Source organism: Neovison vison, chromosome 6 (genome assembly GCF_020171115.1).
Source record: "Neovison vison isolate M4711 chromosome 6, ASM_NN_V1, whole genome shotgun sequence".
NCBI classification, from domain to species: domain Eukaryota; kingdom Metazoa; phylum Chordata; class Mammalia; order Carnivora; family Mustelidae; genus Neogale; species Neogale vison.
Window position 1 is genome coordinate 111028094 of NC_058096.1, and position 14894 is coordinate 111042987.

Here is a 14894-nt window from a genome sequence, read left to right on the forward strand (position 1 = left end):
CCCATTAGTTGAGTATGTCCTACTCTGTACTGGCCTCTCCTCAGGAATTCTTCCTTTCAGGCTACAGGAGAGGTCCCTTTATGTACCCTAGTTGTGCATGTTCTGTAGTTGCTTTATCTTTAATTATTGATGAACATGAATCTCTCCCTTGACCATAAACTCCATAAGTGGGAGGGGGGCCTCTGTGTATATTGTTTTTATAAATATACAACTGGTACGCAGTGACTACTTAGCAACTGTTGAATGAAATGAAGCCCTACTGTTGTAAACATGGATTTCCAAAGCCCAGTGGATAACTCATCTGGATAAGACAAGTGAATCCTGTAAAATGGTGTGTCCCAGGTCAGACACTAAAGAACCGATGAAACTGATTGTTAAACCCAAATCTCTTAATAGCCACGTTCAGTACTTTTTTGTCTACAATGCAAATACTATATGATCGTCTTGATTGTATGTAAAGAACTAAGTGTCCTCTGCCTTTTAGGGTGGACAAACGGGTTCCATGGGGCCTCCAGCTGTTCCCCCCTCATTCCGTCCTGAAGATGAACTCGAACACCTGACCAAGAAGATGCTGTATGACATGGAAAATCCACCTGCGGATGAATACTTTGGTGAGTGGAATTTAAAGCTGACTCCTGAAGTAAATGCCTTCTGGTTTTCTTAATTATTAATTAGGAGTACTGTCAGTTCCACGGGTAAAGGATTGGAGTATGGATGCATTGGAGTTGGTGTGCTTCTGCACATGACGGAGTGTTCTGGAAATGGTTTTGTGAGACTGCCATAAATGGGGTATCTGTTTCACTCATACTGAAAGTGCAAGGATACTACTGTGCAGTTTCTTGAGATACAAATTTGATTTTAAAATGAATTTTTGACAACTTCTAAGCTTCTCCTTAGGCAGAAATAGGGTTTCTGTATGTGTTCAGGTTCCTCACTCGTCTAAATATTTATATACAAAATGTGGAAGTGGATAGTGTCTAAATTCTGCACTCTCAATTATTTCCCTCTGCGAATTTAGGAAAAGATGTTCCTGTTGTGTTTTTGTTTTTGTTTTTTTTTCAATCTTCTCCCTTCTCCAAATCTGTGAATAATTATGAACGGTTATCCCATCCAGTCCATGAGGATCGTGTGGATTGATGAACTATATGCAATTTCCAGGGTGCTACAGACACATAACCTGTCTTCAGGGAGATTGTAATTATTCAGAAGAGATAAGAAAAACACATGAGTAATTACTAATCTTGGTAGAAAGCTGTAAGAGGCATAAGAGAGGCTTATGTGAGATATTATAAAATTTAAAAGCTCTTTTCATCAGGAGCGTCAGGAATGCCTTATCAAGAAACTGGTGGTACCTAAACCTGGGCCTTTCATATTAGTGCCTCTCAAATTTTCTATGATGGAAACTATTTCCTCCTCAGTCTGTTGGAGGCCAGTATTTGTATAGAGCACAATTAAAATTAATTACTAAGAAAGTGAAACAAAGAGAATACAAAATGGAAGGCCACGTTTTACCACTATGAGATTGAATAAGAATCAATTACCCTATTAAAGTGTTACATTCTTTCCTAAATACTCCCTCTCTTTTTGTACTCTGTCTCAATGGAGGGTGACAAACATTTCTTAGATCCCCACCCAGGGACCATAGTTTGAGTAGTATCACTTTAAGGACATGTAGGGAAAGGAGATTTCATTTGTGGGGGGAGCAGAAGCAAAGGCACAGAGGTGGAAACATTACACAGGTTTTCACTTCTTCAGACATTTACTATTTTCATATCTTCCCCTTGCTCCCTATTTGGGAATGTGTAGTAACAGGTGAACTGAGGGCACTGCTCCAAAGCCACACCATAAATGGAATGGTGTGAGATATGAAAAATATGGCACTGATTTGTATATATGTGTAAGTCAATGGTGGAAATAAGGAATTCTGGTTCTGGCTCTTCCTGTGCCTTTGATTGGCTAAGCAATAGTGAAATTTTCCCCATCTGCTTGAGCCCCATTTCCCGCCTTAGTAAATCAGAAGTGTGGAGCAAATGTTTTCGAGAATTTCTTTCAACACTAGTAAGTTTCCGTAGGAACAGCATTACTCCAACAAAATACAACAAAGCTCAAAGCTAAACACAAATTGATAGGAGGAATGCATGGAGAATATTTTTTTTAAAGTCTCTAGTTCTATTAAAATATACTAAAAGTATACCATGCTCTTGTTACTGATGTGGGGGAAAGTTTTATATTGGAATCTTAGGTAAACTTTTTAAAAGAGCATGTTAAAAGCAAAAAATAAGGTGACAGTACTAAAGCATATTAAAAATAAAAAGCAGTGGGCACCTGGGTGGCTCAGTGGGTTAAGCTGCTGCCTTCGGCTCAGGTCATGATCTCAGGGTCCCGGGATCGAGTCCCGCATCGGGCTCTCTGCTCAGCAGGGAGCCTGCTTCCTCCTCTCTCTCTGCCTGCCTCTCTGCCTACTTGTGATCTCTCTCTGTCAAATAAATAAATAAAAATCTTTAAAAATAAATAAATAAATAAAAATAAAAATAAAAAGCAGGGCTCCTGGGTGGCTCAGTTGGTTAAGCAGCTGCCTTTGGCTCAAGTCATGTTTCCAGGGTCCTGGGATCCAGTCCCACATCGGGCTCCCTGCTCAGCAGAGAGCCTGCTTCTTTCTCTCCCTCTGCCTGCTGCTCTGCTTACTTGTGCTATCTCTCTGTCAAATAAATAAATAAAATCTTTAAAAAATAAGTAAGTAAGTAAATAAATAAATAAATAGCAAACTAATGTAACAAGTATATATGCCTCAAATATCATAGCAACTAAATACATAGCAATAAAGAAAATTGAACATGGAGAGTAATTGTGTTGATGAATATGTATTAAACCTTCTGGGAAACAGATATAAATTAAATGTTATCTTTGCCTTCAAGAACTATCCTAGCTCTAATAGTTACTAGCTTAGACAACTTGAACAATGTGGTTACGCTCTCTCAATCTTTGTTTTTGTTTTTGCTTTATCTATACTATTAAAATAACCACTAGTTCATACTGTTATTTTGAGTCTTGGGTGAAGTATTTATAGAAAGCACTTAGCCAAGTTCTTGGCATATAGAATATCCTCAAAAATCAAAGTTATCCCATGCTTTATTTAAGATAATAAGATATGACTATTAGAAATCCATTAAAAATACCTGATTTAAACCTATGTTCATCACAAAAATAGAACATGTCACCAATTGGTAAATAATAATTGCCAAATAAGGATTATGAACCATGAGAGAGATTGTGGAATAATGATTAATGTTTATTGAGTACTTACAATGTGGCATTGGTATTCTACATACTTTATAGAAATTAATCTATTTCATCCTTATAGAAAATGTATAATCCTATAAAGGCTACTATTATTTCCATATTAGGAAATTGAAGCACTGAAATGTTTAGGTAATGTGCCCAGCATCAACAGCTAATAAATTGTAGGACTTGATTAGAATCCAGACTTCGTTCTATACTTTTTTTTCTTCTAAAATTTTTTTTCCCAGCTATTATTGAGATATACAAAAGACATAAGCATATAATCAGTGTCCATAACTTGGTGGGTTTAGAGATGTATATACATTTGTATTGCTCCACCACAATCCAGGTAGTAAACATAACTGTCATCTCCAAAAGTTTAAGCTGGATAATTAGGAAACCTTTTATGGAGGAGATCAGCTTTGGATACACAGAAGATAGAAGAAGGTATTCTCTTTGGAGTAGATAGAATGAACAAAGTATGAATTGAGACCAGGATTATTTAAGGAAAATTTACTTTAGGTGGAAAATATCTAAGTGCCTATAATGTACAAAATTCTCTGCTAAGTGTTAGAGGCATTTGGCTAGACATGGATCTTACCTTGAAGATTCCTATAGCCTAACAGAGAATATATACAGAGCAATGATCTTTAATCCTAACACAAGACTGGAAGTGACAAGTGACTTAATCAAATTTCAGCCAAAGTTCATTGAGAATTCAGAAAAAGGAGAATAGACATTCCCAGGCAGAAATGGAAATATGTTTATGGAATGGTTAGCCTTTGAGTTAAGTCTTTAAAAGTACGCTAATAGAGGGGCACCTGGGTGGCTCAGTGGGTTAAAGCCTCTGCCTTTGGCTTAGGTCATGATCCCAGGGTCCTGGGATCGAGCCCCATGTCGAGTTCTTTGCTCAGCAGGGAGCCTGCTTCCTCCTCTCTCTCTGCTTGACTCTCTGCCTACTTGTGATCTCTATCTGTCAAGTAAATAAATAAAATATTTAAAAAAAAAAAAAAGTACGCTAATGGAGATTTGGAAGATCTAGAGGAATAGAGAATAGAGGAATGATGGTAAGGAAGTGATGTCATTTCTGACAAGGGAAATTTAACATGATACAGAATAAAATCATTAAAGTGAATCACCAATGTGGGAAGGAATAAATTTTGGGAAATAAAATTGGAGAATAAGGTAGGAGTCCTGATTGGATTCTGGTTGAGAAAAAAAAAAAAACCCTATTAAATATTTGAGGCAAGGTTAGAGAAATTTGAATATGAGCTATATATTCGATACTACATCAATGTTAATTTCTTGAGTATGGTATTGTGATTATACATTGTGGTTATACAAAATGATATCCTTATTTTTAGGAGCAATGTACTGAAGTTTAAGGAGATGTGTCATGATATCTGCAACTTACTTGATAGGTGATAGATTGATCTGTAGATCTACACATAAAGATACCGATACAGATATAGATATTGTGGGAAGGGCTGAATCACTTTAGATTAAAACAGCTAGAGATGCCACACCTGGGTGGCTCTGTAGGTTAAAGCCTCTGCCTTTGGCTCAGGTCATCATCTCACGGCCCTGAGATCAAGCCCTGCATCAGGCTCTCTGCTCAGCGGGGAACCTGCTTCCCTTCCTCTCTCTCTCTGCCTGCCTATCTGCCTACCTGTGATCTCTGTCTGTCAAATAAATAAATAAATCTTTAAAACAGCTAGAGATGCCATTATTACACAGTACCCACGACACCTTTCTTCCTCAAAAATGTATTGAAGCCTCACAAATGAATTATTTTAAGACTCCTTTCTTGGGTGGGAAAAGTAGAGAGAGTTAGATTCCTATGCCTTCCAAACCAGAATCTTTGAATGATTACAATGGATCTTTGACATTTCCCTCTCCTGTGTGTGTTTCCTTGTTTCGTACTGGACACATACCTTTACTACTGCTGATGAGATGATAGTCATTAGGATGGTGATGATAGGAGCTGATACTGATCTAAACCTCTATTCATAGTTTGAATGACAGGTCTAGTGATGATGTCTTCATTTTTTCGGTGAGGAAACAGATTCAGAGAGGCTGAATGACTTGTTCAAGGGTACATAGTTAATAAGCTTCAGCATGTGGACTCATTCTTCTCATCTCAAGTCCGTGCTGATTCATTACCATTATAGAACGGCGTATGTTGTTCCGGCACCTGTCAATAGCTGACTGTCCTGCCTCTTGTCATGCTTTCCTTCCCGATGTCATGACGTTCAAGTGAGAGACCATCTGTGCCAGGGCCATGAGTTGTGTAGCTGGAACGTCAGTGTCTCTGGCAATATATTTTAAGTGTGTATAGAACCTAAATTAACTGATGGGGCACTGAGTGTGAGTTTTTCGGTTTTTAGGTTTTGGGTTTGGGGTTTTTTTGTTTTGTTTTGAGCGTGACCTTTTTGCCATGGCTTAGATACATACTTTAATACAGCACACCCAATACCTTCCTGTCAACAGTGTTAGCGACCAGCCCTTCTGTTGACCTTGCAGAAGGCAAATTGCTCATAATTACAGCACATCTCATTTTCTTAAGTCAGTTCCTGATAAATATTACAATCAGGAACCTTCAACTGAGTCTCAGCTGGTTATTTTTTTTTTAATGGTTTCTTCTAAAATGGTGTTAGTTTTAGTATTCTATACTCTTCCATCTTCATCAAAATCAGGGATTGTTGCATTTCGGTATTAGATAAATACCACAAGGAATGAACCCATAATGCAGCAGATGGATAAGTCCGTATCTTTAAAGGAAAGACAAAATTTTCTCGTGCTCTGAACATTTTCCATCTGTTTTGGCTTATGTGATTGGGCTATAGAAGATTCTTAAGTATTTTCTCCATGGGTAATAGGGTCCTTGAATGGGCCTCAAAACACTACCCTGTAGGGAGAAGAAAGGAAACATACAAGAAAATTGGAGGTAGAATATTCTCAGGTGTTTCAGTAATCAGGCAGTGGGCCTTTGGCCCAAATCTAAGCACCCTGTTTCCCTGGGCAACTAGGAAAGTGTGTTTATACTCAAGGAGATTCTCAGTTCCAAGGATAGATGTATAGAAAGAACAAGAGGTGATGAACTATGAATTATTTTAGGTTAGGGGAAACTTCAGAACTTAAAATGAGAGGGAGAATTTTAAAATTAGCTATTAAGATAAATGGGGAGAAAGGTACCATTGCCAGAATATTCGGGAGCTTACAGGGCTAGTTGTCCTGATTGGAGCTTATATTTTTCTGACAGTTATAAGGGGGGAAATGTAATAGAAGGTCAAGTATGTCTCTAGATATTTTTGCCACATCTTTTGAATTAATCCAAGAATTTTCCCTATTGGTTGACACACCCGAGCCTCTAAGTATTGTGCTTTCTTTCATTTTGAAAGACAAAATATGTTTGCGTAAGAGAAGTTCCATGTCTATCCCTCTATCCATAGTTCTCCCCCAAAATAATGGTGTTCTGGCTGTGCAGACCCTAATACCTAAAATAAGACCATTGGAATATAGTATCTGTGGAAATGAGAACTGTAATATATCTGAGGATAGAATGAAAATATCTACCAGCTTATTTTTAAACACAAAGCTGTAATTATCTTGGCATTGCTTACATAGTGTTGTCTTATTCCTTCTTTTAAAAAAAACTGAAGTGTGTGAGTCTCAAAATTGTTTAGGGAGCTATTTGAAGAATCCCTATGCCTTTAGAGCAGCACTAGGTAAATTCTCTTCACAGAACTTGGCATTTGTCTAAGAATTGTTGTTGTTGTTGTTTCTCTCTGACTATTGTTATTGAGGTATAGTGGGAAATTTTCATAAAGCCAGAAGTTTGTTCTGGGGGGAACTAGGATAGTGGGACAGAAGTGGAACATAGGAGGCAGTGGGGGCCTGGCATGTGGTAATTATTCCTCAAGAGAAGAAAGGCACGGGTTGGCATGTGCTGTTATTCCTTCATTAATCAAGCTAACTCACCATGCTTGGTGCTATGTATCTTCTCAGTTGAGAGCAACATGGAGGTCTAGTGAATGTCCCTGAGTAGAAACAGAGTGCCCCCGTCAGGGAGGATTGGTAGTCCATTTATCGATACGATGTAAGACCGGTTGATAAGTGAGCATGCGTTGGGGACTTGGACAATGATGCTTAGGGAGCTGCAGACCACTCTTTGAGGTACAGTTGAAGGTGTGGAGGAAAGAAACCTGGAGCCCCGGTGCTGCTGGAAGACTGCTATGTGCAAAAGAATTAAACTTGATATCCACGCCTCCAAAGTTAGCAACAAAAGCATGGCAAGGGCGGGGAAGCCAGTGAATTTGCCTTCAGTATGATGAGTTAACGTTTTGAGCAGACAGAGACAAGTTCTTGGAAGGGTCTAGGTCCAAGCCCTATAGCCCCCCATTGAGGAAGTGATGATAGGTGTTCAGGAGTCCCCTGGATGATGAGATTGGATTTGGAAAGTACTGTCCTACTCTGACGTTCAGTGACCGGGGCATCTTAACTGGCCCAGGGATCAACCTCCTGCATCCAATTTCTTATTCTGCCCCCAGATTGTCATTTCTATGAGGTGATTACAACTGACATCTAGATAATGTTTTCTAAAGCACTTTCATACTTGTAATATCATATGAGCTAGACAGCAGCCCTCTAAAATACAGTATTTTTTCCCCATTTGGCACTTGAAGACACACAGGATCTGAGGAATGAAGGGACTCCCATTCTCCAGGGCCACCACCCATCCCTACAAGTCAGAGATCCCAGAAGCACAGCTCCCTGAAGCAGCAGCATTGCACTGAGGCCCAGGCCTCCTACCCCAGATCTTGCTCTCTTTCTCCCCCAGCACACTCTTCCTGCGGGGTTGCTAGATAGTCATGAACTGGGAGGCCGGTCCGTGAACATGCTCTGTGCTTTACCTTTTTCATCAGTACAAGGAACAGTGTGTCTGGTTTGAAAAGCGCTGAGGGGGTCTCAACTGAGAGGTGCGAGGTAATTTGTTTTTCTTTGCTGTTATTATTTTGTGTCAAGAAAATAATTTCTGAAGTGCTCCTGTCAATTACAAACTGGGAAATGACTCCAGGTGGATAGTTGCCTTGAGTACGAATGGAACCTGAGGCATTAAGCATCTTATTTCCCCAGGAAAAAAAAAATGACCTAATTAATTAAAAACCCCAAAAACCACAATGGAAGAAAAATTAGAAAATGAGTAGCTTAGAGAAAAGGTTATATTGATCTGGGAAAAAATGGATTTCTCGGTTTTGTTTCTTTCCAGCTCTTTCTTTAAGGTATCTGTGGGTCATGGGAATAGAATGTTTTCTAGTTAATGAGACATATTAGATATATTTCCTTTTGTGGTGGTGATTTCTGGTAAGGTGTTTACTTGGGGCAATATATGTTTACAGCACTAAATAAATAATCCTAAGCATTTATGTGTTCCATCTTAGCACACGTTAATTTTTAATTAATTTGGCTATATAGTGTGTTTTTAAGCATTGATTTGGGAACCTAGACTTATAGTGTCATAAAGAATTTAATGGTAGAAACTATCTACAACAATGTTTCATTTTCCAGAACACTGAAGTCCAAATGACTCACTCACTGTCATAGAGCTGGAAGTGTTTTAAACTCTAGGGCCAAAAGTTCCTTTCTGAATAAAGAATAGAAACTAGTCTCTGCTGGTGGGAAGAGGGATGGCAGGCCTATTCACAAAGGTGAGAAAGTGGGTTTCCCAGATATTTTTGTGAACCCACTCCTGGATACACCTTATTCAAACTTGAGTGAAATATGCATTACCCTTAAAAATGATAAAATAAAATCAATGACTTATTAGCACCTATGTGCATATACTGTCATGAGCTCCTTGATTTTTAAATACAAAGTTAATGAAGAGATTCTCAATATCTTTTTTTTCATTTTCATCAATTTTTTAAAATTTATATTTATTTCCTTAATTTCTTCTCAGTGTTCCAGAATTCATTGTTTATGCACCACACCCAGTGCTCCATGCAATACCTGCCCTCCACAGTACCCACCACCTGGTTCCCCCAACTTCCCACCCCTCTTCCTTCCAAAACCCTCAGTTAGTTCCTCAGAGTCCACAGTCTCTCATGGTTTGTCTCCCCCTCCAGTTTCCCCCAACGCACTTCATCAAATTTCTTATTTGTAGTATCCCATGTCTATTTTCCCCACTAGAATGAAAGTCTGGTTGAAGTAATAGTTTTGTTTTCATTCACTGCTGTGACCCTATCTTCACCTCTAGAACATCTTCTATCTGACTGATAGAAGATGCTTAATATTTGTTTAATTAACTAGTAAACATATAAATGAAAATTGTGAGTAGACATTGGGCATTCCCTGTGGCAGGACATGGTGTAAAGTAAACTACAGAGGGAAAATACTTCATCATTTAACAGACATTTATTTAGCACCTTATGGGATCATAAAAGGTTAGAGCTGGAGAGAATCAGAGAATATCGAAGGAAAATCCCCTGAATTTTAGAGATGAGGAAACGAGTTAGTTTTCTAAGTTGTAAACTAGTTAGTGATAGTGCCATGGATTATAATTCAGACTTTTTGCTCCTTTTTTTGGTTTGCTTTTTAAATCACTTAAATGTGTAGAGTGAGATATGGTTGCTACATTCCTTGAACTTTAGTGAAAATTAAATTGACACCCTTGAACTTGACCTCTTTTGCATGTATTTTTTATGAAAATTAAGGACTGAAATTGGTCAGTTGATGGGTTACATGACTGAGATATTCTAAGTTCTAGATCACATTTACCTGATTTCCCACTGTGGAGTTCATCATCTTTGGTTCCCAGGCCAATCTCTTAACTCCTCAATTTTCTGCAATTCTAATCTAATTGGGTCAGATGAGCAGGGCATTTCATTGATAGAAACCATCCTTACCCCATGTTTATGTGTGTTTTCCATAGCAACCAGCTGTGAAAGGTCGTTCACTTCAACTAGACCCTTCCAGGCTGTGAACCACCACCCAGATGGCTGTTTCATATGGTCTTTATATCAACAGCAGACGCCCACTCATTCAGTTACATTGAGATCATCATTCCCTTCATCAGAGAATGAAATCTAGAAAAGAGATTCCCACTTCATAATGAAACTTTTTTTTTCTTTTTTTTTTTTTTTTTTGGTCTAATAACTGACAGCAGACTTGGCATTCTGGGAGAGAATGAGCTGGCGGGAGGACACATTGTGTGACCCAAAAAAAGTTCCAGTTCATAGGTTGTTTATGGTTGTGTGCTGAACTGTGTGGCTAGAGTTGAGCCCTGAGCCTACAGGTGCTAATTATGCATGTTCTGATCTTAAACACGCAAATACAGATAACTCTGAACTCTGCTCGCTTTACTGCCCAAACCATCCTTCTTCCCCCTCACCTGCTCTTTCCCCACAACTTTCTCTAAAACACACAGATAATGATCTCCTTCCAGACTTTGAAGTGACATTAGATTTGTCAGAAGGGCTAATTAATTGACTGTCAGCAAAGCCATTGTTTGAACATCTGTGGAGTTCTATTTGGTAGGCATCTATTGTACTTTTAATTGAATGTATTCAGTCATCTACAAATATTTATTGAGTGCCTACTATACTCCAATCATTGTAGTGTACACTATGGGAAATAATACAATGTAACATAATGGCCAAGAAGATAAAGCATTGTTAAATCCTATAGCACCAAGGGCTTTAATGGTGAGCCAATTTTATGATTGGCAGTAGAAAATACATTGTTCTTCATCCAGGTTCAGGGGCTTTTCCCACTATTACCAGTTGACCTGGGACAGATTAAATATCACAGGAGTTCACATGAAGAGAGACCTATTTTGAGGGAGTAGCCTAGTTGGCAACTTGAATGGCTTGAATTCTCAGCAAAGACAGTTGAATCCTTTTAAAGAAAAACAAACAAAATATCCAAGGCCGGTAAACTGGGAAGACCCAGAAGTAGGTCCAAATTAATGATCTTACTCCAATTCTCTTCCTAACTGACTCCAATGTCAGTCATATTATATTAAATTCTCCCCAATTTGTTACAGGATTGCACAGCTCCGAACTCAGACCTCAGCTGGCTCTCTAACCATCAAACCTTCAATCTGTCTGAATCCTAGACTCAACTCCACTGCTACCTATAAATGAGCAGCATGTGTTAAATTTCGGTGAGAAAACAGAAACACTGTGCAGGAGTGACTTGTTGAAGGAGGCTAAGAGGATGCAGTAGGCTGGAGGTACTAGAAAATGGCTATTAACCTCCACTGCCTCCCTGTCTCTCCCATTTAGCCTTAGGATCATGGCAAAATTAGAGAGACACATAGAAATCATATAGCTTCGGGGCTCCCATTCTGTGATAATTGGAGACACCTTTATAATTTTTACTGTATACATGAACTATCTGTACTATTATTTACCCAATATTTTACTGAAATTAACTTTTTAGCCTACTTTATCTTCATCCATATCAATAGTATCCATAATTAGATCTTATGGGTTGAAATATGTGCTGTTTTTCTCCTTAAAATACATTAAGTTAAATATTATATTTTAATTTTAAAATGTTCATCCATGAACCCTGTAATGTTCAAAGTATTGAGAAATGTGGATGTAATTCAACAAGAAGACAAATTGATAGAACACCATGGTAACATATTTGCCTCAAGGTCACCCACTGAGTTGACTTTTACAAAATAAACAATATTTTTGCACCCAGAGTCATTATGTTATCACGAGAAGCAGTGTAGTTGTGTAAGAAGCCAAGAATCAAGCATTCAGAGGCCAGAATCTGGGCCTAACATTATCCTGTTGACTTGCTGTGACATCCTAGTCCAGCCCAGTTTCCAGGGGACTCATCTTTTATATTAGGAGATCAGACTACATGATTTATAGGGATTCCTTCAGCCCCTTATAGTTTTTGTTTGTTTGTTTTTTGTTTTTTTGCCTCAAATACTTCTCATGTATTGTCCTCTAAGACATCATTAAAACATAGGTGGATAGAAAAACAGCTGTCCTTTATAAAATTACAACATTGCTCACTTCAGCATTTCACAGAAGAATTGGAAAATGTGCTCCAGAATTATATTCCCCAGACCATTTTATACTCTGCTCAGTACTGTTCCTCATTTCTTAAAGTTGATGAGAAGGTTCACTGCATTTACAGTAGCTTTAAGTGTAAGTTAATAAAAATAAAACAGGATTATAGAACATAAGAAATACTCTTTTCTGAGGTGGGTACTCTAGCATTGCTATTTAAGGATTTTCCTGAGTCTGTAATGTTCACTAATGTTAGTTGGCATATGTAAGTGAAATTAATATTGGTAACCATCAATGTTACAGTGGTCTTCAGTGTAGATAATACAGCACTCTTACAAAAATGGAGAGTTCATCTTTTGTTACATGGCACCAGGAAACAAGCTCTGGACTTTGAGTCAGGAAATCTGAGTGTAAGTTCTGTATCTTCTCTGTATGACATTTGACATGTCCAGTGTGGACATTTGACATGTCTGGTGTGCTTTAGAACATATTGGTACACATTATTTAAAACCTTATTTTGGCAGTTTTAAGCTTAGAGTTATCATCTTGTCAAAGAAACCAGCTTATCCAAGGACAGGGTAAGAGATGGAACCAAGTTTTTTGTTTAGGCTTTCTCTCGGAAAGGTTAAGAGGTTAAATGTAATTGCTCAATTTTATTTAACCTCTTAACCTTTCTGAGTTTCACTTATTTAACCAATTAAAGATGATCATTTTTCCTATTTTATATATGTATTATAAGGATCAAGTAAAAATGCATTCTAAACTATGACAGATCAAAATTTAAGATCAAAAATTTAAGATCAAAAATTTAGATCAAAAATTTAAGAGCTGTTAACATTGTTTCCCAGTTCAGTATCTGGCTTGATTTATGCCATTTATGATTAGTGTGTAATAATCAAGCTCTCTGAATTTTTAATGTTAGTATTTGTCTCTCTTTGAATTAGCATGCTGTGTTTTCTGGTGGTGCTCTCTTGTTAATGGAATATCATTAAAGGATACAGAAAATGTTTTTCAGTTGTGTGTGAGAAAGCAACACACAAAGACCTACCACAGTGTCCTCATTTGCTGAGAAAACTACTCTTGCTTTTTAATGTGGAATGCAGAAGAACTAATTGAAAAGAGACAAAAATGAATTTTGACTCAGATTGTGCAAGATGAATCATAACCCACTTTCTCATCTGAGATGTGAAGAAAAGAAATTAAAGAAAACTAACCACCACACAGCTTTACTGTCAGTGTCAGCATAATCGATACAGAGTGTGTTTTTAGCAGAACAAAGAGTGCCTTACTACCAGGCTGAGGATTGCAGGTAGTAGAAAACCAGGTTAATTTTTCTTTGTCTATAGTCAGCTTGAAATTGCCTTTCTTTTCCTGCCTTGGTTAAAATATTGTAATCAAGAGAGTTTAGGACCTGTCAGCAGTTTTTGCCCAAACCATTCAGAAATCTAGTGATCTCTCTTGAACAGTTAGGGGCCAATCAGAGACTAGACAAGCATGGACCACTTTCTGTCCCTCTGTCCTTTTGTCAGGCAGTAGGGACCAGGGAGAAAGCAAAGCAACAGAAATTTGGCCATGGTGGAATTGCTGCTTCCTTGAATTTAACTTATTTGAATTGTTGATATGATTAATTAAAGAAAAAATTAAGGTTTTGTCCTACTGGAGTCCAGGATCCAAGTATATAATTTACTTTGCTTGCAAATGTAGCTTTTTACAATTTTTTAAGGGGTTTTGTAGAGAGTCACTATAGACTATCCTAGGATGTGGTCTTCAGTTCCTAAGTGAGAATTAATTTTTTTCTAATTCTCATTAACATTATATTTTATTCATAACTTTTGTAGCCTTGATTTCTCATGTTTATGTATACACACACGTCATGTATGCTATGTAATATACATATCATTCATATATATACATATATGTATGTGTATATATATATATATATATCATATGTTTATATGAGTCTGTGTCACCTACTTTACCATAAGATCACAAAGAGGAGAGGCCATATCTTCCTTATCTTGCTCTGCCCAAGGAGCAAAATAAGAAGGTGGAACTTATGAATCCTTAAATCTCTCTCTGCCACTCTGGCAAGACTTTGACTTGCAATGAAGGTTCTCTAACCTTGATCCCAAATATTCCTACTAATGCTTCATTGAAAATAAGATAAGCACATGCTGATCACTTACTATATAGTGAAAGTTTAGCATGCATTACTCATACTTGTTGACTATAACCCTACAGTGTAGGTACTGTTCTTTAACCATGAGGAAATTGAAGCAAAGAGAAGTTAAATAATTATCCCAGAGTCTGGTGATTTGGGGAGTTGCAGTTTGAACCTAGAGCCCAGTTCTGAACCCCCAGATAAATTGCCTGTGACTACAGTTTGCAAAAGTTCTGGTAGAAGATTGGGCCCACAGAGTCTGTACTCATCATGTGGATTTTCTGACGAATTCCATTTTATTACTCCTCCTGCTTCTCTTGGAGGATTTTTTTTGGTATGATACGATTTCCTCTGATTGAAAGATCTCACTACTGATGAGGCAGGGGGTGGAAATCCAGGTGCACCACCACTCTGTTTGCACC

The 14894-nt window shown here is 37.8% G+C and overlaps 1 protein-coding gene across 9 annotated transcripts in view; it reads left to right on the top strand.

Annotated features, from left to right (window-relative positions):
- The window catches only part of LOC122908796 (LIM domain containing preferred translocation partner in lipoma), a 673192-nt gene that overhangs the window by 501097 nt on the left and 157201 nt on the right, over positions 1-14894 (top strand). For all 9 annotated transcript variants that reach the window (XM_044251972.1, XM_044251981.1, XM_044251976.1 and 6 more), the window contains one exon: positions 485-611. In XM_044251972.1, coding sequence (XP_044107907.1) covers positions 485-611 — 127 coding nt within the window. The remainder of the gene's footprint in view (positions 1-484; positions 612-14894) is intronic.